Genomic DNA, 26,959 nt, shown 5'->3' on the forward strand with positions numbered 1-26,959 from the left:
TTAGTGGCCCAGATAAAATACTCCAAAATTACTCTGAAAAAGATGAGTGTGCTAAAATTATAAGTTTATTTTGTGTCGGATCCTCATCTGTATCTTCTGTGTTTGTTGCATTCTATTTTCAACCCATTATCTGCAGAAATTTTGGGCATCTAAGGGGATGCAAAAGGTGACTGAGAAAAGCAAGCTTATGTGGAGACTGTTATACCAAACATGAAATTTCTTAAGAAAACTGTCTTGGAGGTCCAATTTGGGACTGAACTGGGAGAAATAAAAACATTTACAAATAAAATGTTGGAAGCCCTAAAGGTATTACTATTAGCATCCTTCATAATAAAAAAAAAAAAACCAAACCACTTCAAATTATATTTGTATTAGATCTCATTTTAATAATTCCTAGGTGTAGAATAGTTTGATTGCAGATTTTAGAACTCCTTTTTCTTTATTATTCTCCCATTTAACCATAATGTAAATGCTTAACTAAATAAGCACAATGCAGATTGCCACTTAATGTATTGAGTGCCAAATATTATCTTGCCAAAAGCCAAATAAGCTGTCTGTTTCTGCTCTGGCTCACCTCCATATTCACACATATTGGGGCTTAATGATGGGTACTTTATTCTATCATGTTATTTCTTTGTGGAGTTGTTTCAGGAGAAAAGAGACTGTAATAAAGATATGAACATCACAATTACAGAGCCTTGTCTATTATCATGTTTAAATCTGTGCTTTTTAGTGTCTTTAGGCCTCTGCATCTTTAGTCTTGGAATATCACTTTGGAAAGCTCCAGTTCCTTTCTATTATTGTGTATTTTAGAAAAGTGCTTAAAAATAATACAGGCAGATGTAGAAAAGGCAGTAAGAAATGTAAGGTTGTATTCAGTGCAGTAAAAATAATCTCAGATCAGAGAAGTTGATAGGGAGGAAATAGAGTGAGATGGGACAAAAGCAGGGGAACAGGATTTGGGAAATCCCTATTTGGAAAAGCAAATGGGGAGAACATTGAAGGGAAAGAAGGAAGAATAAAGTGAAAAACTTTAAGATGGGAAAACAGTGCTGGGATGTCACAGAAGGAGTTAACATGGATAGATATCAGAATAAAAGAAAAGATGCATGTTCCCACATCCATAAAAATTCATGCAATCAGTGCATTGTTTCCAGGGCATAGGTTTTGTCTTGATTTACAGTTTTTAAAATGAGTTGGCCACAGTTCTAACCAAACCTCACTGCTGGGGAGAGAATTCTGCTCTTGGGATGGCCAGCCTGCTGCCTCCCAACATGCACAATTTCATTTCTCTATGCTTTCTTTTCTTGGATTTTACTTGTTACCAGCAAAGCACTGCTGTAAAATCAGATAATGAAGTCTTACAGGCCTCTTAGAATAATAAAAAAAAATTTGACAGCTAGTAATAACCAGGGGCACCTGGACTGTATTTTCTTCTCAGCATGTGGTGACTTCTAGAGCTCTTATTCACAGTTTGCCATGGATGAGAAAGGTAATTTAGCCGTTTTCTCTCTGATGAAAGAGAATATGGTAGATGGGAAAGCTACGACAGTAACTTTCATATGTTTATGAAGTTGTTCGTTCTGTCTTACTGTCACGTAAGTTATTATATACAGTTAAAAAAAAAAGTGCACATTCTTGGTTATTTTCACTCCTTCAAGGAACTAGAAAGAATGATGGTATTATGCAAATCACGAGTTTTAATCAAAATATTCTTAGAAATAGTCACTCAATTTACATGTCTCCAAATATTTGTCTATCCCAATGCTTGAAGGAAAACGAAGGGAATGCACTTCTAGAGTGGGGAAGAATCTTCCACGCTGTCAAACAAATCTCACTTACTAATTTCCTTTGGGTGAACTGCAAATCAGTCTAAGTAACCTACTTTTGTTTAGATAAAAAGAAAGCAAAAGCAGCGAATAGGCCACTTCATGTAAAACAGAGTTCAAGAAAGTCATAGAAGCTTCAATTTTCCCTCACTGTTGGATCGGACCCAAATCCTTCTTGATGAGCCAAATCCTGTCTTTTTTGCATCTGGTGTCCTGCCTGTGTTCTGTTTCTCTGTTGTGGAACTGCAGAGAAATAGAGTTCCTAACTTACAATTTGAAACCCACAGGTGTTTGTAGGAAGCATTTGCAATATAAAATAGATTTCTACAGACGATGAGGAAAGCTGCAAGATGAAGATTGTAGAGACTTCACTTTGGAGATGTTATTTGTTTCAGTGATAAAAGTAATGATGTCTGTGTCAAGTGTCTGGGGTTTCTATTTGGGCTAAGAAAAACAGGGGAGAAAAGAATGTATGTTTAATATTTCTCAATTCTAGGTACTGTATTTTTTTTTTTGTGTGTGTGTGTGTGTGTGTGTGTGTGTGTGTGTGTGTGTGTGTGTGTGTGTTTTTGCCTTCAAAATAAAATGGCCAGTGCACCAGCATTTTTTCTTACGGTGAAGTGCTTTACCTGATCCTGGTAGAAGTGCCATTATGGAACAGTTTCTGAGAAGCTGCAAGCAAGGCAATGGCAACCACTGTGAGTTACAGAAAAGAAGGAAAGCTAAATTAGTTCTGCTGTTCAGCAGCCCCTGTGGCCTGGGGGGCAGAATTGGCACTTACTTTGGCTCTACATCTACAGCACTGAACTCAGTCTGATAGTTTCCATATTTTGTTTGTTATCTCTCAAGGCAAATTTTGTCTTTCAAAACCTAGTACTATGAAGCCCAACCATCTGAAATGCTAAACTGACCAATATAGGTGTTAGACCTTGCAATTACAAAATTTCAAAGGATACTGGCATCCTTCATTTTCTGCCTCTTCCATTTCCTTTGTCAGGCAAGCTTCAGATTTCAAATTCATTGTAGATTTGGACATTGCTATAAGCTGCTCTAGCAGGAACTGTACTATAAAACCAGAGAAAAGAGGTAAAATAGCAAAATGAGAGGTGACTTTCACTAATTTCACTAATCATTCTGATTTCCTGTGGGATATATGCAGCGTCTTATCTGTGTCTATGAAATACAATGCCCAAAGTGGAAAGGCTCGTGAAACTCTAGATTCTCTGCAAAGCCCTCTTACTTTATTCATTCATTTACACAAAATCTAGACTTCCAGAAACCTGGGGAATTCATTGTGAAGAACTCATCTTGTGTTGCTGTTGGGGTTAAACATGGCTGGAACAAGTGTTGTTCCAGTTCTTACATATATGATTTTTTTAGCGTCTGATTTCTAATATCACACACCATCCTCCCATTCAAGCATTTAAAGCTCGGGTAAGTTGGTGCTTCTGTTACCAGTAGGAATGCTTGTAGTGCTTTCTTCAGAGCTCATTGGCTGATTGTGCCCTTACTTCTTCAGGTAAAATTGTAGGTGCATATTTTAAAAGCTAAAGTTGGTGACCTTTACCTTATGCTGTGTCATTTTATTTCTGTTTTGTGCTCCAGGACAGCATTTCACAAGTGTAATGCTGCTTGAAGATGCTTAGTTAGATAAAAATACTTATTTTCTATCAGCTGCTGTAGAACTGTGAGAGATTAAAGTGAAAAATAATACTACTAATAAAAAAGCTTTATGACAGAAATGAAGAAATTCCTATTATTATTCTTAATGAAAGAATTCATTGTGGTTAGAGAGCAGCAAATTTATCTACATGTGACAAGAGTTCTGTTTAGAAATTTGCCATTATTCAGTGTTCTACAACAAACTCAGAATCTCAAAAACAATCTGAAATGACTGAGTCTTTCAGTGTCTCCAATGGAGGCAGCTGGGGCTGCTTGACCTTTGCAGCCTGCAGCCAAGGGGCAATGCTTTAAGACAGGAAGGTACCTGGCTGGTGGAAGCATAAGCATTCAGTTGGGAAGATATGTGGAGTTAGGAGAAAAGAGGTGACAAAGGTATTCTGGAAGGGCTGGGAAAGAAACAGGTGCTTAGGCCAAATGAAAAATGGAGAAAATGGAGTGAGTGTGGGTGTAAGTCCACAAATCAGCAATGAAACCTTTTGATAAGTGGTTAAAATGAAGTGCCTAATTCTAGAAACATTAAATTTTCATGGGGTAATTCTGTGGAATATGTGAATATTTACATGTCAATATTCATTATAGTAATTGATGTTAAAAAAAACAAAAAACAATTGGTTAGAGAAGGAAAAGGGCAGAGAAGGTCTTAAAGCAGCTTTTTCAGAACTGAATCACTGTCAAATGTGGTGTTCAAGAGCAAGCAAAACCAAACAGGTTGTGTTACATGACTTGGTGTGTATCGCTGCCATGTTGAGTCCCTTTTTCAGTAGTGTATCAAATTAATTTTAAATGAACCAAATAATACAATTTAGAAGTTTTATACTCAATGAGTTTATAAATTTTGCAGCAATGCAGGACTTGGAAGTTAAAGCAAATATTTGCTGCAACTAGCAAACAAGGTAATGTGAATACATCTCTGTCATTTGATGTGTTTGAACTCGTTGCCTCACTGGTGTTGTGGAAAAAGAGCTTTTCACAGATAAAGTTCAAGTGTAAGGTACAAAAACAACACTAGTTTCTTAACTTTTTATATAATTCTCATTTGTGTGAGCTCACTGCTCTCAACTTCACCACCTCTAAAAATACTTCTGGTCAGTGCTTTGAGAAGGATGAAAATTAATGAATATTTTTTATTAGTGACAATATTTTTATCACAGAAACTTTGAGAGGCTTAATACCACAAGTTTCATTCGTTTACTCAATGATTTTCCTAGCTTTCTTGGATCAGTGACTTCATTAGGTGGCATTAGGAAATATTTTCTAAAAACAGCTGCTAATAAAACATGTGCATTCTGCTCTTACTGTTTCCATTTCTGAGCTTCAGACAAAATGAATTCCAATTAAAATTAAAACAACGATTGATTGATCTCACTAATGTCCAGTGATCTGTTATGAGCACTTACATCTAATTATTTTTTTCTATAAATAGCTACTGTTTTCGTATCTGAATGTATTTGTGCTGTGTCTATTGTAATGATAACATCTATCCACTTCTGAGGGGGAGTAGTTTAGTATACAGAATGACTTGATCTCTGGATTTCTAGTATCAAAATGCCTTCTTTCTTTTGGTTAGTTTAGCTTTATGAACTGCTTCCAGGGCACTTCTTGTTAGTATGGAAGAAGAAATACAAAAGGTGACTGTATGGCTTGTGGCTTACACATGATCATGACGATGGAAGCCTCTATACTTCAGCGTGTTTTCTTTCTCAGCACCAGAGATTTCTCTAGCCACTGGCCTACCAGCTATTCCTGTTCTCTCCCATTGAAGTTGTTTATCAGTGCATAAGTTAATAATTTTCATAGACAATTAAATAGCTGTTAAAGCAGAGATTAGACTTTTTTTTCTCTCAAGCATTTATTTACTGATTATATTCTGAATTTTTAGCAATGGAAAGCACATAAAGCTTCAGAAGGAAATGTGGGGATGGGTTCTCTGAAATTCCAATGGATGCATGCAGATATGAAAGTCTCATCCAGTGAATAACAGGTGAAACCCAGCTAGCGAGTTGCTACGATATGGCATTGTAAAATGTGCCTTTTTAACAGTACATTTCACTTGATACCAATATAATTGCTTGATTAAAACATTTAACAACAAATCCTAATGAGTAGTGTAACTAATAAAGAAAAGATATACTTTGATCTTTCCTATCTACATTTTTTTTTAACTTAAATTTTCCTCACCTTTTAGATTTTCCTTGGAGTTTTAACTGCTTATAGGTACTGAAATGAGTCTTGCCTTCCTGAGCACAATGCTCAGGTAATAATTTATTTCTTGTTTACTGCTGTCTGATACTCACAGATTAAATGTTCAAACCTGGACACTGAATGGCAGAGCTTATAGAGCATGTTTTGAATGTACCCTGGCATGCTTTGAGTTCAGCACATAGGACACACTTAGCATTACTAGTTTAATTAAAAATAATAAAAAAGACACAACAGCCATGGGAAGGTTGTTGTTTTGTATTGCAACTGAAGAGTGCTGCTGTGAATCTTAGTTCAAAGTGCTTCATTCCCACCAGTCACTGTGCAGGGATTTGAGGTTCAGAACTCAGGTTGTGAATGTTTGTTTGATTCTGACTTCCCAGCAACGAAGACTGTGTTTCAAAGTTTAGACATAGGAACAAAGCAATCAGGATTTTCTAAAGGAACTGCATAACTAATTCCCAGGAGTTGATCCTTTGTTTTGCCATAGTTTTCAGTGGGATTTGGGTACTATGCAATCATCTGTGCTGATTATCAATGCTGCTCACGCTCTACACCATACTTTGATACACATACACATTCAGGTACCAGTAAGAAGCAGGCTGTAAGAAGCAATTACTCATTGCTGAAGATTTCAACACCTGTAGAGAGCATAAAGTAGTAGCTTTGCTGCCCTGGTCTTTGCCTTCTTTAGGAATAAAATGCAAAAAGACAAGGATCACATCTTTTAATAAGGTAAGAAAGGAAATGGCTGTTTTGGAGCCAGAGGTGTTTGGTATGTTCAAACCCAGGCTGTCTTCCACCTTGTCACAGACAGCAGCAAGAAACTTGATTATAATAGCACTGGAGGCTGTAAGGTCATTCACTGGGGTTTCATCAGAGAAGGACAATTACACTGAAACAAAATGGGGTGGGGGGGAGCCTCAAGGTAATTTGTGCTCCTTTCACCTCAAGCTGATTAGAGTAAATTAACTGCCTTTGCAATTAATGTGCAAAGTAGATATTCATTATTTTTCTGATGACAAATAAAATAATGTATAAATAGAACACGAATAGTCTTGAAATGTATCTTGTTATTTATGCCTGTAGACTATTTGCATTCAAACAAACAAAAACCTTCCTGGCCCCGTTCCCTAAAACCGATTCTGATGTTGTTCTGCATCAACTTTATTTTAGCATAAGGAAGTTAAAATTTCCTGCCACATAGGCACACTGAGATAATATGCTTTCAGACTTGAGAAGTTGTTTGCCTGAAAGGGAATTTTTTCCTCAAGCTGTTTTGAAGAAGTACTGTTCAGTGTGACTTAATGACCATGATGCATTTACAGAAGCCCGTGAGACTGAATGGGATGCTCCATAAATGCATCTCATTAGCAATCTCATTTTTTCATTTATTTCTGATGACGTGAGCTATAACTGTCAGGTTTTTTGTGTGGAAGTTTTTTTAGCATTGATGTTTAAGTTTGTAAGGTAACACGAACAGCGCAGCTATCAATGCATCAGTTCATGCCTACATAGATTACTAGATTGAAATTATTTCGAGTGTTGATATAATCCTATAGCTGGCAAGAAATGCTTTTTTTTTTTTTTTATTTCATACTTCTGCAGTTGTCTCTGCCTTTTTTTTTTTCTAATTTAGTTATATTCTGGAATCATCTTCCTCTTTAAATCCATCTAGGATAGGTTGGTGTTTGAAAGGATTATGACAGAAGTTATGTATGCAGGTATCACCTGGGTACTCTTTTTTAATTTCTTCTCCTTCCCTCCAAATCTATGCCTCTTCCCATTATTCTTCAGAGTGCTGCTCTTACGTGGCTACATTTCATATGTATCAGAAGAGCAGTCAGGAAGCAGACTAGATGGAGCCTGTGGAGAGAGTGATAGGACGAGGGGAACTGCTTCAAGCTGAAAGACAGGAGATTTAGATTAGATGTCACGCTGAAATTTTGCACTGAGAAGATGTTGAGATACTAGAACCTGGAGGAGCTGTGGGTGCTTTATCCCTGGAGGTGATCAAGGCCATTCTGAATTGGGGGTTTGAATTGAATCCTGGGCAACCTGATTTAGTGGCTGGCAACCCTGCCTGTGGAAGGGGAATGGGAAAAACTATACAGTTTTTGAGATGCCTTCCAACCTAAGATAGTCTGTTAAAGTAGTGAAATGGCTTTCAGTTTTCTGTTTTGTGAATTCAGTCATGGTTTGTGACTTTTTCGGAGCTTCTTCCAACTGAACATATTACTGTTCCCTGCTGCTCTTTGGAGAACTAGCAAGTGTGACCTATGAGGCACTGTTGAGCTGAGATGTCTGCCAGCCTAGAGGCATCATGCACTTCATATTCACATGCCAAAAACTCTAGGCCAGCACAGGGTAAGTTGCTGCATTCATTGGGAAAGATGGATATCTCTAACCACAACAGCTATTCCCTACCAGTGGTGCTGACTGAAGCTGCTGCAAGATTGTCATTAATTTGATTGTTCCTGTTCTTACTGCAAGATACATGTAACATTTTTTGTCAGACTGGACAATCAGTATTGTATGAAGAAAAATCACTTTTTTTTTCTTCCTGAGGGGAGATGACATTATGAAAATTCTCCTATTTTCAGGAGATTATAAATCCATCAAATTTACATCTGACTGGCTAATGTTAATATCACTGCTGTGATAATATATATGTTTGGATAAGGGTTTAACACCATATTTTACCTAAAGAATAGTTAAAAAATCAATGTAAATTGAATTATTTGTTATTCTACCTGTGAAATAATCAGAATTTTGCAGTACTGTAAGTCATTATCCTTTTCCAAAATGAAAGCTTCATAGCTTAGCATTTATAAATGCATGAGTGTGGGTTTTCTGATCTTTGTCTATCAAATCATTATTAATGCATTACAAATGAAAAGCAGTTTCCCCACCCATTTATGTAAAGGGTCGTTAGTGAATAAGCCCTATCCTAGAGTCATCCAATAATTCTTGTCTGAATATAGTTTATATAATTGGTACCAATATGCTAGCTTGCTGAATATGAAGCTCAAGAAAGATTAATAAAGATTCATTTGATCTCTGCTGAAAATTGTCAGGGAAGACTTGACTGTAAAATATTGAATGCAAACTATATCTGACTGCAGATTCTCAGGGAAAAAAAAAGTATTTTGTATGGTCACTATCATAGGCAGTAAAGTTGTTAAAAATGAGAATAATGCCGCTTTCAGAAGGTATGTGTACTTAGTCATTCCAATAAATTCAAAATTAATGAAAAACTCATGACCCTTCCCAAAAGAACTCCTTTCTTATCATGGCTTCGTTGAGGAAAAATGACAGTACTGAAGATTCCAATATCTAAGCAGCTGCATGAAGTGATGAATTATGCCTAAAATTTATAAGTATATGATGTCTAAATGTTAGTGAAACAAAAAGAACAATGTAGAAATATTTAAGTTCTTCATTAGAAGTACTATGACTGTTTACTTTCTGATATCATAATACAAAGGTGGATTATCTTATTTAATTCCTTGTCTGTGATCCTTATTTCAGATCATTCCTTGTTTTTAATTTGACTTGTAAATGCACTTCTGGGAACAAAATGACTTACTTCATTGCAGTTAATGAGTAAGTTGGACTGCCTGTTTTTCTTTACATGTTGTCAAAGGTGAAGAGGTTACCTGGCGTCAAGTAATTCTGTAACGGCTGATAAAAAACAATATTCTAGATAAGAATCTGTAGTGCAGAGATGTATTAAGCTGTGCTTAACAAGACTTGCAAAGAGTGACAGTGTCTGAACCAATTTTTCCAGTAGAATGTCTGTTTGCATGGAATAAATTAGTTTATTACTTAAGAAAAAGAAAGGGCAATTTATAAAAAGAAATACATAAGTATTATATCAGAATAATTCTGTTGTTATAGCATAGGTGCATGTTTTCTCAGTGAGCCCTAAGTGCCTCCTCATTGCTGCTTACAGAGTGGGGTCCTCAATTAGATCAGAGTAGTTCCTTAAACTGTGATGTTCACTGCTTAGTCACACTAGGAAGCTGCACGTGGAGGATCAGCTCTGTCAAATGCAGATTGTCTCTTGTTTTCTGTGCTTTGCTGAATGGCTATATGCATCTCCATAGAAAGAGTCTTCTAAACCCTTCTGGGCAACCTGTTCCAGTGGTCTGTCACCCTTACTGTAAGGGAGTTATTCTGCATGTTAGTATGGAACTAACTGTGATAATTTTTAGGCCATTTCTCCTTTTCCTATTGTTATGCACCACTGAGAAGAGCCTGGCCTCATCCATTTGCCTCCCACCTTCCTTTAGGTATTTATAAACATTAATCAGATCCCCCTCAGTCTTTTTCCCAGGCTGAGCAAATGGAGATTGCTAAGCCTTTACTCATACAGGAGATGCTCCAGGCCATTTCTCATTTTTGTGGTCCTCTGCTGGACTCCTAGGAAATTCCTGGCTTCTTTTAACTAGACATGGTATTCTAAATGTGGCCTCACCTCGACAAGGTAGAGGGGGAGGATCACCTCTCAGCCTGCTTGCTGTGCCCTAGGCACCCTAGGATGCCATTGGCCTTCTTGGCCAGAAGATTATATTGCTGGTTCATGGCCAACCTGTTGTCCACCAAAACATTCAGGTCCTTCTCAGCAGAGCTCCTCTCCAGCAAGTCATCCTCTAACCTGTACTGATGCCTGTTGTTGCTCCTCCCTACATACAGGACTCTACACTTGCTCTTTTTAAACCTCATCAGATTCCTCTTTTTCAAGGACTGTATTTAAGCCAATTTTTGTGTATTTATTTATTGTACAAAGTGGTGTATGTTTTCATCTGAGATTTTCCCCTTAATGTCATGGAATATATTTTATACTTTAAATCAAGAGCTTTGAGGACAAGTGGTATCAAAGAACATACTGCTGCAATCTCATCAGCACAGCATTCTAGTTGTCTTCTCATAAATGTAGTGAAAGAATGCTTAGATCATGAAGTAAGAGTAAAACAAGCACACAGTTGTAGCTCCCACATCAAGGCTGTCAGCTTCCAACAGTCTACACCTTTGTGATTTCCAGAGATAAGAAATAGTTAATTGGGTTTAATAGCCACAGATAAAATTTCCATCCTTGAATTTGTTGATGAGAAGAAATCCTCATCCTTCCTGTTGACTGCTAATTTATCATTACCTTAAATCATTTTTTTTTAAAGCTGGGGTCTGACGCTTCTGGGACCTACACCTCTGAATATAAGCCTGGCCTTTCATCAAATCTGCATGCAAAGGAGGAGCCCTGAGATTTCTAAAGTTTGCAAAAAGTGAATTTTTGATTAGTTTCATATAATCCTCTATAATGATGAGTATTGTAGCATTTTGTGTAAGAGATAGATGAGACAGGATCTCAAATGCCAGCTATTACTGACATTTAGTTTGGCATAGGTCACAAAATATCAAGGAGAAAGAGCTGTTAAAAATTATTTTTCACGTTAATAATAAATACTTAAATAAATTACTATTGTAAAAATGATGCCTTTTTCATTCTTAATAACTCTAATGTAAATAGAAAAAGTTGGTGGTCAGAAATCTCAAATTTGAAAACAAAGCTTGTTTAATTTAACATAGAAATCTGCAGTGATGGGTGTAGGTGATGTACAAAGCATAATTTTATCTCTCCAACAAACTGAATGGCTTTGTTGTTGCATTTCATAGTGCCAAAAATTTCATAACTAAAATTTCTAAAACTGGACTGAAAGAGTCATTTGAGAAGTGGGTTTAGTTTCAGGAAATTATCTCCCAAATTGCCCACTAGTGTCTGCATAGCCACTTTAAAAAGCTGGCTATGCTACTGCTCTTGCTGTACTAATTTAGTCCACTTAGCTCCAAACCAGTAGTCTGATTGTTTTCCCGTTAGCCTGAATTTTGTTAGGCTGGAAATCAAGCACACTTTCAGGGTTCTTCCTTTTTATTTTTATTTTTTATTTTTTTCTGCAAGTTCTGAACAATTAATGATTTTCCTATATTCTTTTTTCCAAAATCCTATTTTTAAAAAGTGATTTTTGATGTTTATTTTTTTCTGCAAAAAGGAATTAATTTTTAATAATTTAAAATTATTAAGTCTAGGAGAAAAATGGTCTTGAGCTTTTTTGTTATTACTATCAGAAAACTTCATTACAATTGTAATTAAGCCTTTGAAAATAATTCTGTCAGTGTGCTTGTTCTGATAGGTACTTGTGTTCTTGTAGATATTTTAAATGGTGAAGATGCACCATCCCATTATTGAAGAAATCATTCAGAGAAGAATACCATAAATATTATGCTTAAAAAAATCTCTACTTGATTTTGAAGAATATGATGAACCATGAGTTTCCAATGAAGGAACATAATTTTTATATTCTTTGAAATTATTTCACTCCATGTTGTATATCTGATAAAACATATTAAATTGTCCTCTGATGTAACTACAAGGAAAATCCAAGATCTGTATGTTCATCATCGTGTTCTTTCTAGTTATAAATTTAAATACATCTAAGAGCATGATTTGAGTGTTAATACACAATATTTTCTGAATATGGAGAAGCCCACGTGCCGAATATTTTTGGTTTTGTATGTACTGTTCTGTAAAAACAAGCACTCACATTAAGCAAGATGAATATTTTATTAGAGTGTGTATGGGTTTGCTACCTATTTAGTTTGATTGTGAAGAGCTTGTGAAAGAAAATAGAAATTGTGTGAAGAGATTGTAAGATGTATGGTTATCTTTCTATCTTACTGTCATATTCTATTCCTACTGTACCCAGAAATGGTGGTTTGGAGAGCCCTTTTTGGTTACCATGCTGAAGTGTGAGCTTATTTTGTTGAAAAAGGGAAAAGACAAAACATTTAAGGGTCATTAATGCTTCTAGAAAGCATTACATATGCTTAATTGCCATCCCTAAGATAAAAGGAAGTGAATGGACTAGGGGACATGGTTTAGTGGGGAGATATTAGAGGTAGGTGGATGGCTGGACTAGATGATCTTAAGGTCTTTTCCAACCTTGGTGATCCTATGATTCTGTGAAGGCTTTTATTCCCACAAAAGTGGAAAGGATCAAGAATGATAAATTCTTCACGGGATTTTGCTTTGATAAGCTTAATAGGGGAGCATACAATTGAATCAGTGTAATAAATCACTGTCCTGAATTATGGTATTCCATTTGCTTTATAACGTTTCTGAGCATGCTTATTTCTGTGTCTCTAAGGAAATTATGTAAACGTGTTTTGTTTTCTTTCCTGACAGTGGAAATAAGTTTGGTTTTCTCTTAGCAAAGATAGACAATTTTAGCAGGAAGAAAATAGTTACAGAACTCTTCTCCTGGATTGTGTTGCTCTGCTTATTAAGAAGTACAACAGACAATTTGTAGCTACTTTAGCAGGGAGCCAGATATGGTTCTTTTTAATCCATACTTAAATTCACGATTTCTTACTCTCTTCCCTACTCGCAGTGCTGCCTATCTTACTGCAAATCAGAAAACCTTTGTTTAAACTGATGACTTCTGTGTTTCAAAAAAAAAAAAAAAAAAAGCATTATTTTCTTACAAATGTTCCCTCTACAGCATCTGGTTTAGCTTTGGCTGGTTTTGCCTATATTTTTTTGTGAAACAAATGGTGTATTTTAGCTAGGCTCTGTGCTGTGAGAATAAGCTGTCCAACTGACTTTTTTTTTTTTTCTAAGGCGCAACTCTTTGCTTTTCTCTGTGTGATGCTAAATCCACAGTTCTCAATGAGAAAATATCATTTTATTATTTTATAATTTTCACTCATTACCAGGAGTTTAGAATATTGGGAACATTTTCAACATATGTCCACCCTTACGTTACAGAAATCACAGAGGAGCTCTAATGAAATTTCACTACTATAAAGCCTTTGAAACATTCACCTATCGCTTCCATCACTTCCTTCCTAAAACAGCTATGAAGTTAAAACATATCTCTAGAGAGCCTTCTGGTTTTTAGCCCATCTAATACACCAATAATTTTCAAGGGGAAGTTATTGTTATCATGATGGATGCTATATTGTGCTAGAAGGAAAGGTGGGAGGGAAAAGACCCCAAAGCAAAGTGTCTTGCCTTCCTATCTTAGGGGGGAAGGACCTTTTGTCCCATATGTCACAGCTGTTTTAAATATTGTGTATCATAGAATCACAGAATGGCCTGGGGTTTAAAAAGACTATAAAGATCATCTAGCTTATGGCCAAATCATATTCCCCAAGTACCTTAATGTGTCTGGTATGCTAAGGGTCATGGCCAGTTTACCACCAAAAATGTGTTAAATCAGTGTGGTTGACTTATTTTGCTTCATGTGTAGGGAAAGAAAACTACTGAACTCAGAAATCAATTGAAATATTAACAGAGAGGAAAATGTTCCTGGACCATGCTATAAGACATACTATTAATTAAATGCAATTTAAATTATATCAAATAATCTTCATTTAGATTAAATGCAGTAGAAATCAGATACAAGATTTCATATCTGTCCTCTGCTGATAATTCAGTAAATAGGCTGACACTACAAAGTTTGTGTATGAGTGGACCATCCCATAGATGCTTTCAGGCACTCTTAATTTATTAGCTGTTTTTCATCTCCTCCAAAGAAAGTTGCTTGTTTTGTCATGATTCGTATGATTTCAGTTATTACATATTTAATTATATATAGCCAATGTGTAAGTTCAATTATATAGTTTATCTTGCTGTATTTATACTGTGTGCTGTAGTGTATCTGGCTGCTTCCACTCAATGTCAAAGGTATTCTCATTAATTCTTAAGCAGTTTTTTAAAATACTTATTAAATACTTAATAATTTAAATGCTTATTTAAATACTTATTTTGTTATTAATTTTCATCCCATTTCTACAACATCAGTTCTGAATTTTTCCCACACTATAATCTGTTCTCTGAATTAGAAGAAAGCTTCTACCTTGGCATCACTCATACACACCAAAGCATATGTTTACTTCTTTTTCCATTAAACAAGATTTCTACCTATACCATCAGGATATCCTGAATAGTTCTCTATCTTGGTAGTGATCCTTTCAATGTAATTTCTGAAATCTGAATACTGCATTTTCTACTCTTGCCTCCTCTTGAATCGTGCCATTGATGCTTTTCCTTTAATCTGGATGGCTGTGGTCGTCCACATCATACTGTGGATTGCTACCACAGTAGCAATGTCTAAGAAAGCAACCTTTCTGTATATATACTGTACTAAATTATGTTTATTCTCCATTCTTTCATTTGGTTTTAAACCACAGCATACTACAGATACCTGATAGTTTTTCAGTACATCTGTCCTGTCTAAGCAATTCTGAAATTGTGCTTTGTTTTCCTCATAAGAGGCTCAATAACATGTTTGTCTTCCAAAGATCAATTGAAGGTGTAAGAGCCAGCTTGGGAGCTAGGGGAGCAATGAGTACTGGAAGCAGGCTGGCTTCAAGTTATCCAGTGAACAGTTTAGAGTCTGGGGCCTGGCAACGAGATGTGTGAGCTTCTGGGCATGATTATGTGTATCTCTTTCCTATTACAAAGAATAATTAAAAATTGAGGAGAATAATGAGTGAAAAATAATAATACTACGTATAAATGTGGTCAACTGTAAAGCAGAGTTGTATTTGCCAGGGAAAAAATAGCCATTTTTTCATTATACCATGTAGTATTGTTCTTTTTTATTAGTAGTTTTATTTTTTGCCAAAAGAGTTGTGGAATTGTGAAACTTTGTCCCCTGAGAATTGTCTGATTGTGCTACACATTATTTGGTTTCTTAGATGCATAAGAATATAATAGATTTCACTCATCTGCCGGGCCAAATGTAGCTTTGCAAGGAGAACTCATTTCTTCCAACGCTAATTAGATGGGTGGATTATGAATGTTGTGACTGAAAGCTTGGAAAACAGAAGTAAGCAATAAAGAGAAGCCAACGGGAGAACAAAAACTGAACACAAGGATGGTAAGGGAGGCATATAACGTTTTACAGCTGAACTAAGTAACTATCTGGGTCTGAAAGGAAATTTCTATTGAGGACAGATATCTTCTGTCAGAAGAGAGCAGCAGGTCTTTCGAGGCCCGCGTAGCTAGTTGGGAACATGGAGAGTAATGGTAGAGAAGAGATGAGTCTGTGACTACTAGTATTGGAACTGGGAAGCTCGCTGTTGTCTCATGTGGCATTCTTAATTAAGCTTAAGTTTTATTTGTAATGTGGCTTTGTTGCTGTTTTCATTTGTTTTCATTTTAAGGATATTGAATTATTACAAGGATGTTACTGGTCAGATGAGGAAATAATTCCTATGCTTTCCTATCTGAAACCAAACTCTTGGCTGGAAAAATCCAACCATCAGTTTTTCAGACTTACTGTTCAGTTATGGAATGCATTGCGTTTCATAGCCTGGAGAAAGTAAGCTAAGAACTGGGAAATCAGCAGAGGGAGGAAGATTCGTGTAATAGCTGGTGATAGGATGGCCGTAAATCAGCAGTGTAATAGAGCTGTGAAAATAGCAAATGCCATTTAGTGATGGATGAATCTCCATCAGATGCAGGGAAGTTACAATGACTTTGTACAGATACCAGTGAGCTTTCCTCTGGAGCAATGTATCCAGTGCTGACCATGCTGTGGTCAATAACTTGACCTAAAACTTGTATAACTGCAAAGAAGGTTGTCATGAAGAACCTGTCTGATGAGATGAGAAGATTGACTTTATTTGCTTAGCTCTAGCTGCTCAGTGGACAGTGGAAAATTGTGCTTGCCATCAGGAAATACATTTAGAAAGGAAAACAGGCGAAATTAAAACTGGTGAAGCCATAGTGTGCTGTAGAAATTAGTAAATTGTGATGTAGTCATGAGAAATCTTCACTGTTTTTTGGAGTGGTTATTAGCTGCCCAGGGGGGTGGTGGATTCCTGGAGGTGTTCAGGAAATGTTTAGATGTTGTACTGAGGAACATGGTTTAGCGGGAAATGTTGGTGATAAGTGGATGGTTGGAGTGGATGATCTTAGAGATCTTTTCCAACCTGGGTGATTCTGTGTTTCATAAACATTAGAATAAGCCATTCTGCCAGAGCCTCTTGGAGTGAGCACTGGGACAAAACAACTAAATAATGAGTCTAACAAGTTTGAAAGACAGTTAGTATCTGGTGCCTGCAAAGCACCTATACTTGAAGAAGATCTCCCATCTTGGTATTAAATAAAAGTTGACAGAATATGTGTTTTTTAGAGTTTTAAAGAGCTAGGAAATTATTCAAATTTTCTGTGCGTGAAGTCTGTAGCTCTCCAAAGAATAGCATGCCTAAAAAAAAAAAAAAAAATCCATTTAATGCCAAAGATTTTGCAGTTTTGTATCTGCCCCAGCTAGCATCCTCATTGATAGTCTCAGAAAATAAAGGCTGTAATGAACACAGATCTCCTTGCCCCTCATGGAATGAGCTGTACCTCATGGTCAGTACTAATGCATAGTACATGGATTGTACGGGGAAATGCAAATGGTAAGTATTTGTGCTGAAACAGCTCTGTGAATTGATAAAGATTTCATCATCCTCTGCAGAAAATGAGAAGGCAAATCTAGCCTCATTTGTGATCTTCAGAATTAGTCTTAAGTTGAAATTAATACCCATGTATCCTTGAGAACTCCAAAGGCAAAGGAAAAAATAGTGTAACCGTGGGTCAGCTTCATGTGTTAGAAATGCAATTCTGATCTAAGCCTTGCTATAAAAATCCGTTAGTATTTTAATGCAGACTTGCATTTCAGATTTAGATGGTAAAGCATCTAATTTTCCTGACTTCCTAACTTTCATTATGCTTTGATCATGTGGCAACAGGTGATTACTTTCTTGCTGTGTCTATTGCCTCTACGTTAAAAGTTAATGATATTGTCAGTCTTCAGGAGAAGAATAATTATTTTTCAAAATTAAAAATGTGTATGTTATTTACGCAGGAGACATTTTTCCTTAGCACAAATGATGTTAATAGAAATCAGATATTTAGGAAGCAAAGAAATACCTTCCCCATTCCTGAAAGCTGGGAAAAACTATTTAAATTAGCTGTTTTTTTCTGTACCCATTTGTTACTTACTTGTAAAAGTTTTTTCCTAATCGTGCAAGTGAATATAATTGTAGAAGGTAATTATCATTTCTAACTTTGTATATTAGTCTTTTCTTATACCAATCTTATGTAGGAATGATGTTTGCTAAGCAAACAAGTAGAATCAGCCTGAAGTCAAACTTTGGGTCTTTGTAGCTCCTCTGTGTATGTGTGCATGAGGACCTATATAAACATACACGTGTGTTTATATGTATGTGCATAAATATACTAGGTACATGTGTGCTTGATCACAGCAACAGCACAACTTCTGCGATTGCAAAATGAGCTTTGATTTGAATAACTGAATCTTAAAATATAAATTTCTATTATAAATTTAAATATGATCCCTTCAAATTTTCAACATCCAATGTTCTAACTTATTTTAAATGTAATAGCTGTTAGACTTATTACTGCTGATTAAATACACACACACATACATTCTCATTAATTTATTTGGCTGTTTTCATTCCAAACAAAACATTCGCTTTGCAGACATAATTTTTGCTTTGCATATCATCTGTAGCATGCACATTTTGATTAAATGAATTTAAATGTTAAGTGTGTGGGTTTTTTTAAATGTTCTAAAAGTGCAGCTGTGGTATGGAATTACAATGAAGGACAAGACAGGAATTCAGAATGATTTTGATTAATCAGATTCTCTGTCAGGAATGGAGTTATCCCTCAGTAATATGTTAGGTTAAGTTTACTCTGCCTTTATGACCTGATGATGGACTATATGACCTTTCAAATTCTCCTCAAGCCCTGTTTTATGATTCTGTGATCAATTCTTTTTAGCATTTTACAGCTACTCTATCTATGCTGCCAATAATTCTTATGCCGTCAATGTTTTGGCTGATGTTCTAATATTTTTTTTTCCTATGAAATACTCTTTGTCTACATTAAATAAATAATAATTCATTCTAAATATGGTAATAGTGAATGATGTGGTTCTTATTTCGCTACACAGCAATCATGTATTCTTTCTAGCCTAATATTTCTGAATGCTGAATTTCTGTAATAGGTTACAGGGCTATAAATTACCGTTCTTCAACATGAGCATATATCAGTTTTTTTGTACTGTTGATGTAGGGTTATTACCAGTAATGGTAATAATTGAGGACATAATTCACTTCATTTGCAAAATGAAATCCTGATTCTCAAGGTAGTTTTAGTAGCGTTGAGTCTGGAATTGCATTATTTGTTATAATATGTTAAAGTCATGGCAAGGTGGTCTTTGCTTGCAAATGTGATTTAATCTCACAAATAGTTAATCTTGTTATAATATTGTCAAGTTAATCAGAATTGTTTAGTAAATCCACTGAATACTAATCATCGCTTGAGTTGAGAAGATTTAGTAGCAATTTTAAGTCTTCAATAATTTCCCTTTATTCTTCGATGAAGTGACTCATTGAATTTCTGGAAATCTTTTAAAGACTTTTTTTCAATTGGTAGTCCTGTGCCAGTCAGCCTCTGAAGATGTTATAAATGCACTACAATGATGCATTGTACATCTTCTTTAGAAACACATTTTCATAAACGTGATATTATGAATCACCGTATTTGCTTTACCTTATATGTAATGAATTGTTCTCCAAACCATCTAAGTGCTTCCTGGATTTGTCACTCTTTAGTATTTGTAATTACTTTGCCTTTTTTTAATAGTGATTGTGTGGATATATTTAAGATTTCATTATAGTCTCTATACATGTATACACTGACCACAAAAACAAGCAAACCAACACAACACAAAATGATTATTCCATCAAGGATCTATATGAGGTATAATGAAATGCATTCATGCTCATTTATGTATGTTTCTGTATATTCTACTTAAAGAAAATATGTAGCTGTGGATTTCTTAGAAGATATGGTGAAGTTCTTTGTTAATCACTGTTGACTATTAATAAATTTAGTCTCTCAAATGACAAGGAATGAAATCCTGCTTTGCACAGAGCCACTGGGAACTTTGTGCTATGCTTGCACCTTTTGAAACTCAAACATCTTATTTTCTTTCCACAGAAAGCTTTTCTTTACAGACTATGGGAATGTTGCCAAGGTTGAGAGATGTGACATGGATGGAATGAACAGAACATGGATAGTAGACTCTAAAATTGAACAGCCAACTGCTCTTGCACTAGACCTCATCAATAAATATGTGTACTGGGTTGACATTTATCTGGATAATGTGGAAGTTGTTGACTATGAAGGGAGAAAGAGGCATACAGTCATAAAAGGGAGACAAGTAGGTATTTGAAAAATGTAGGAAAATGTAATAATATCAATATACAAACATGTATAATGTCAATAAACTTTAAAAGATCCACTGCATGTTTTGTTTTATTTGCAGTTTAGCCACATTTTGCAACCTATGAACTTCCTTGTAGTTCTTCTTCAACAACACACCATTTAAGTCTCAGTTCCCATTGTAGAAGACTTTAGGAGGGAAAATATGGAGCAATGGGAAGATACCAGGCAATAAATTACTAAAGGACATATTATCAATTCAGGAAGGGAAGATTAACTGGTGGAGGAATGTTAAAGAAACAGAAGAACAGCAGAAGTTATTCACCTGTTCAAACCAATGAAAGTGACCTTAAATCATATTTTGTGGATGGTAGTGATGTTTTCTTCTTAATTGATCCAGATGTTCAGCGTCATAAATACAAACACGGAGTCTGGAAGCTTTTGAGCAGGACTATATCAAGCTGTCGTTTCAGTTTGGAGAGCAGAATAATAGTTAGCAGTTCTACACAATTGCAAGGCTCATGAAAATCAAAGGAAAATTTGCACTGATCAAACCATTATTGGTTGCTAGTCAGACTATAGGGACTGGTGTGGATACCTTGGATACATGTTTCTGCTTGAGGTTAAACAGGGTGTGCAGGATGTGCACATAGAACAAGTATTTTTCTTGTTCTGCTGTGCTTCTTTGCTCAATCACCAAATGACAAATTGTTAACGTAGCCAGCAAAATATTCTCAACAAATTTCAGAGATTAAAAGTTTATTTCCTAAGTACAAGCATAGCAGAAGTCGTGGTTTCCAAATGATACAGGCTTTTTGATCGATAGTCTGTGTGGCTTTCAAAGGGCTATTCTTTGTAACAAACAACATTTCCATTCATGCGTGAGGTAGCAGAAAATCTGTGGAAGAAAAAACTACCAAAATAACTAAGATTTTATACTCTGTATTATAAAAAGAGTCACACTGTTAAAATTGTAAATATTCCAATTTTCTTATGGAAGTTAAAATAATAAAGCTTTAAACTTTGTACTAATGGTAACGGGGAAGAAAGAATTTTAATGCAGAGGAGAATCCAGAAATTTGGTACAGATTCATCATTATTATCAAGACTATTTTCTTTTCCGTTTATGGTTTTACTATAGTTGGATTGAATTCCTATTGGGTCTTAGTGAAATACTGCCATTGATTTTATTTATTAATTTAATTTTTAACTGCTTAAAAGCAGAAAATGATGGAAAATTTGGTCAACTTGAGATAGTTTTCAGGAACCACTGAAATATTTGATGCACGGCAGCTTTTGGATCATCTTTAGTTTTGGTTTGTGGAGTGTGTCTGAATTTCTGAGTAAATGAGCTGAGTAAATACTCTGTGGTGAATAATTTATTGATTACACTAGTAAGAATTTCAGCCTGTAAATGTCTGAACACTTGCCAACAAATTCTCTTTAGCTTGCTCAGCTTTCAAAATTGCTCAGTTTTGGATTTTCTAAATCCATACATCAAGCACAACCTCTGTATAATTAAACACATCATGTTTGAGCTGTCATTGGCTAATTAACCAACTGTATTTAAGTAACTTTCAATCAGTGTAGTTGTACACATTAGAAATGAATAAAATAGAGCTTGCTTGTGGTTAAGCAAGCAGTACTGTATGACCATAGGCACATTCAAAGGTTATTCAAAGGTAGAACACAAAAGGAGCACCATTATAGTTAGTTACTTTAAAAAAAAAATAAATAAAACGTATTCAGTGGTAATATCTTGCTCTGGTGACATTGCTTTCATTATGTCACAGTGGAAAAAAATACATGTAATCAACCTGTAAACTATCTGTATTTACTAATTTTATTAGTTAATGTTAGCTAATGTTAATGATGGTTACTAATTTTTAATTAACATTAGCTAATGCTAATGTATTATGTTGCATTTAAGATAACGTGCAAGAGTTTTTAATTGAAAAGATGGAGAACCCATGGCATTTTAAGAATAAATGAATGGGTTTGTGGTAAATATTTTGCATTTTTTTCCCTGTTTGTTTAAGGTTAGAAAAGTTTTATACATCTCTGTTCATTTGCATCGGAACTGGACTGAGTGACCTGTAAAGGTCCCTTTCAACTCAGTTCTATGATTACAAACATATGAACTAGGTTTGTGATGTAGTTTGCATTATTTCACTGATAATCAGTTAAATATTCAGTTAAAATATTGATTGTTTTCATCTCTTTTCCAGGTTAGGCATCTCTGTGGTTTGACAGTATTTGAAAACTACTTATATGCAGTTAATTCAGGTAACTTCAGTATTTGGCAAATAAACAGATATAATGGCACTGATGCTCGGTCCCTTACCAGACTTGAAAATGCAAAGGAGATCCGTGTGTACCAGAAAAGAACTCAAACATCAGGTGAGATGAAAATTCCTCATTCTAAAACCGGTTATCAGTTGGGTATGTTTTCAAGGAAGCATTCTTATAGAAATATGCAGTTAAAACTTATCACTGTTACAAAATTTTTTACAACTTCATCTGCCTAGATTCCTGTGTCTTTCACTGCCAGTTTTCTTGCTTCCCTGAGCTCCTACAACTGATTCCTGAGCATTCAACTTGGAGAGCTGCCAATGAGCTCTGCTTTGCAAGCTCTCTGACTTCATACATACAGCCTTTTGGGGATTTAACACTCTCACAGTTGTTAGGTGTCCAATACCACCCACCTGCTTGGGTCTCAGACCTTGGAGATTTTCTCTGGATCTGCTTTTGACACAGAGTACAAACCTGGAGGGACTCACAATTCCTTCCGTCAGTCTTTGAGGTTGCCAAAATGAATGGAAGTTGGGCAGCTAGACTGCTGAACTGCCAGCCCAGTGGGGGAATTGGTACTCACTTTTCCCTTGCTTGAATAAATGCCATCTTTGGCCTTCAATCTCCATTTGATTCTGGAATTAGAAACTTCTAAATACTCAGAATTTTTGTTAAAATATCAATTTCAGATGTCCAGTATGACTTGAATTGTGGATCCAGTCACCTATTTTTTCTGCGCTCAGAACATCAGTATGATTTATAGGATAACAAGATCCAAAATGCTTACAGTGATATTTTATCAATTAACATATTTCGATATGATTCTAGCAATAAAATCTAGAATCCTCTTGATGATTGCTGGTTATAAAAAGCTAACACATCAATTCTGGTGATAAATGTCAATGTTATTAAACACACTGGCTGCTCTGAGAGAAGTTTCAAAAAAAAATAAAAATCTCTAAGCCAGTGGAGTTTGGATGAACTAATTTTACTGTATTGCTGAAGGCACTGGTTTGCAGATGTTAGTGTCTGATAGAGGCAGCAAAGACTTTCTCCTCACTGTAGTCCCCCTTGCGTATCCCTGAGGGACTCAGTTTGAACATTGGAGACATGTGAGCACAGTGTAATCTCGTGTTGCCTCCTCTAATTACTCTGTTCCTCCTGCCCTTTGTTCACTCTGCAGCTTCTTTTGTTTTGAATGGGCATGTTCGTTGCTTTTCAAGATTTGCTGGAAAGGTTGTCTGAACTTGGTGGAAATTCTGTATACCTCTAACAATATCGACCTTAAACCTCTGGATTACTTTTACGGAAGAACTAAAAAGCTTGAAGGGAAGTAGAAGAGCTAAAATACTGTTGTTCAGTTGTAGGCCAGTGTAAGGTAAAAGGATAGATCTTGTCTTCTGATCAGAATTACCTTTAAAAAATTTAAAAAGTTAACTTGACAAGCTATTCTGCTAATTTAGAGCTATGCATTTAAAACTATATCAAGGGAAAGGAATTCTTTAAATTCTTCAGCAGTTCAAGTGCAGGAAAAGTGCTACAAGGCTTGTCTTGTTCTTTAGCTTCTGCATAGATGTCTTCCACAGAAAGATGCTTTCTAATAGTGTTGAACAAATAGTGACCTGGGGTGGGACAGCTCTCAAAACAAAAAAAAGAAAACAAAACTCACCAATAAAATAAATTGAACAAAAATAAAGGGAAAGAAATCTGGCTATCTCAGGAGATTGCTGCCTGGCAAATAACTTCAGAATCTCATTAAAGCAATAACCTCCTAGAGTTGATAGCCACAAGATGATCCTTTGGATATGCCAATTTGTCTGTCTTGAATATTATCTTTAAAATCACCTTGTTATATTTTGGGAAAGATTGTGATGAAAATTCCTTTTTTTTTTTTTTTTTTCATGTCTAAACTTTCTACACACTGAAGCATATAATTATCCTACTTCAAATGGATTTCAATCGTGCTGTTTTTCACTCTCTGCAGTCAGAAGCCATGCATGTGAGGTGGACCCATATGGAATGCCAGGGGGATGTTCACACATCTGTCTGCTCAGCAGCAGCTACAAAACACGGACTTGTCGCTGCAGGACTGGCTTCATCTTGGGAAGTGATGGCAGGTCATGCAAAAGTATGTAATAAAAATCAGAGAGCTTGCCAGCTGCTAATATTTCAAGGCTTAGCTCTGCATGCTATCTAACATGTAATCAATAGCAAAAGAAATCACATGGTCTGTTTTCAGGTAATGTTGTTTTGTAACATATTTACCTGATGCTTTATTCATATATTCCTTTTATTCACTTAAAATGATTTTACTTGACTAGGATCAGTTCACACAAGTGACAATTTAGGCATGGGATGCTGTTTAAAGAGTTCTAAAAATCATCATTAGCTATGTTAGTCAATTTTACTGTTTTTTCTATATACTATGCATTCTGACAATACATGAGGGCTGCTATGCTGTTTAATACTTTCAGTTATTATCCATTTCTACCCACACAATCATCTTAATATTTAGAAATGGACTCTTCATGTAAACAAGACAAGCAAGTTTCATCTGATAATACTTTGCAGCAGGAGAATTGATGTGTGTAACTGTGGTTATATCTGCCACAAACGCATGGCTGATGTGACAGAAGGATGGGGTGCCATACAGAAGGACATGGACAGATTTGAGAAGTTGGACTCACAGCCCTACAGAGAAGAACTTGGGGGTTCTGGTAGATGAAAAGTTCACTCTGAGTTAGCAGTGTATGCTTTGCAGCCCAAAAGGCCAACAGCATCCTGGGCTGGATCAAACCAGGACTAGTCAGTAGGGTGAGAGAGATTATTGTCCTCCTCTGCTCTTTCCTCATGAGGCTCTATTTGGAGTACTCTGTTGAGGATTGGAAGGAGGCTAGAGGGGTTGTGAAGGGTTAGAGCACCTCTCCTATGAAGGATGAAGGGAGCTGGGCTTGTTCAGCCAGGAGAAGAAAAGGCTCCAAGGAGACCTCGCTGCAGCCTTCCAATACATAAGAAAGATGTAGAAACACTTACTGTGAGGACATGTGTGATAGGACAACAAAAGGTTAGATATAAGGAAGACATTCTTTATTATGAGGACAGTGAGAGATTAGCCTGCTCAGAAAAGCTTCATCGAGCATCCAGGATTGGGGGCTTTGGGCAACCTGGTGAAGTGGGAAGCATCTGTGCTAACGGCAGGGAGTTGGAATTAAATGGCTCTTAAGGTCCCTTCCAATTTAAATCATTCTGTAATTCTATTTTTGTTCTTTTTTTTTTTTTTTTTTAATCAAATGATATATTTCAGGTGAAAGGCATGCAACTGAATCCATTGATAAATGCTGGAAGATAATGCATTTGAACATGAATTTGTCACTGTTTTCACTAGCAACTCCAATGCACGTAAAGAAGCATTGAGGAAAAATAATTTGAGAATTTTAAGAGGTCTATTTATAGAATGAAGTATCTAAGGATATTTATAGCATAAAGTATATTGTTAGTACATCTCAGTTATTTGTAATTAAGCTATTTAATGAAACTGTAAAAATCTCTTGAGAAGGAAATACAGATATCCGTGTTTTGTTTCTCAGCATGAAAGAAATCAGTATGTCAATCTGTTGTATTCTTTCTTTCATTTGAAAGTAATTTGCTATAAGCTTTTGCTTGCTTCTGAGAAACTTCAGGTGAAAAAAGATAAAATGGTGTTCTGTATTTGCTGAAGTTTACAGTCGTTTTAGATCTAATGATTTCTTCATTCATGGTCTACATTACCTGGATAGATCCTAATGAATTGTAAAATTAAATGTCTGCAATGCTATATATGTGCATTTCACATTAGATGTAAGGTTATTCTGTGATCTAGCATTTCTTTTCGGTCTGAACTTTTACAGAAGAGAAATAATTAAATGTAAGCAGTTCACCAAAGTAATTTGTATTTTAATGAAGGTAATGTAATTAGCTAGATTTCTTGAGTTTAGATACCTTTGGAATATATGAAAGTTTAATTTTTGGTATTGAATAATGCTTCTGCTCCCCTACTAATTGTGCCAGTTAATTAAACAGTGACTCTATTCACTGTAAAGAAGATTAGGCAACATCACTTGTTTATGTTTGTAATCTTTCTTTTGCAGGACCAAAGAATGAATTGTTTCTTTTTTACGGGAAGGGACGCCCAGGAATAATACGAGGAATGGACCTGAATACCAAAGTATCTGATGAATACATGATCCCTATAGAGAACTTAGTCAATCCTCGTGCTCTGGATTTCCATGCAGAAACCAATTACATTTACTTTGCTGATACTACCAGTTTCCTAATTGGTCGGCAGAAAATTGATGGCACAGAGAGAGAAACAATCCTCAAAGATGGTAGGAATGTTAACAGAAGATTTAAAACTTTATGTAATCTACCCTTTGAAAGCAGACCCAAACTTGACCTTGTACAAACTTGGACTTATATTTTTTTTTCTTACAACTTCCTATTTATTTTTTTCTAAGTGCAGAGATGCTGTTTGGCGACTGCTTAGCCTATAACTTGCCACTGAGTAACTCTTTATCTCCACTATATTCTTTCACTTGATGTGATGAATCCATAATGTAACAGTTCACTGAATTATCCCATATCCTTAAGAATGTTATGAGACTTTTCT

The 26,959-nt window shown here is 35.7% G+C and overlaps 1 protein-coding gene across 5 annotated transcripts in view; it reads left to right on the plus strand.

Annotated features, from left to right (window-relative positions):
• The window catches only part of LRP1B (LDL receptor related protein 1B), a 587,100-nt gene that overhangs the window by 358,719 nt on the left and 201,422 nt on the right, over positions 1–26,959 (plus strand). For all 5 annotated transcript variants that reach the window (XM_052675647.1, XM_052675649.1, XM_052675650.1 and 2 more), the window contains 4 exons: positions 19,798–20,020; positions 22,251–22,422; positions 24,299–24,442; positions 26,442–26,678. In XM_052675647.1, coding sequence (XP_052531607.1) covers positions 19,798–20,020; positions 22,251–22,422; positions 24,299–24,442; positions 26,442–26,678 — 776 coding nt within the window. The remainder of the gene's footprint in view (positions 1–19,797; positions 20,021–22,250; positions 22,423–24,298; positions 24,443–26,441; positions 26,679–26,959) is intronic.

The sequence above is a fragment of the Tympanuchus pallidicinctus genome, unplaced genomic scaffold (assembly GCF_026119805.1).
Source record: "Tympanuchus pallidicinctus isolate F22 unplaced genomic scaffold, pur_lepc_1.0 scaffold15, whole genome shotgun sequence".
NCBI classification, from domain to species: domain Eukaryota; kingdom Metazoa; phylum Chordata; class Aves; order Galliformes; family Phasianidae; genus Tympanuchus; species Tympanuchus pallidicinctus.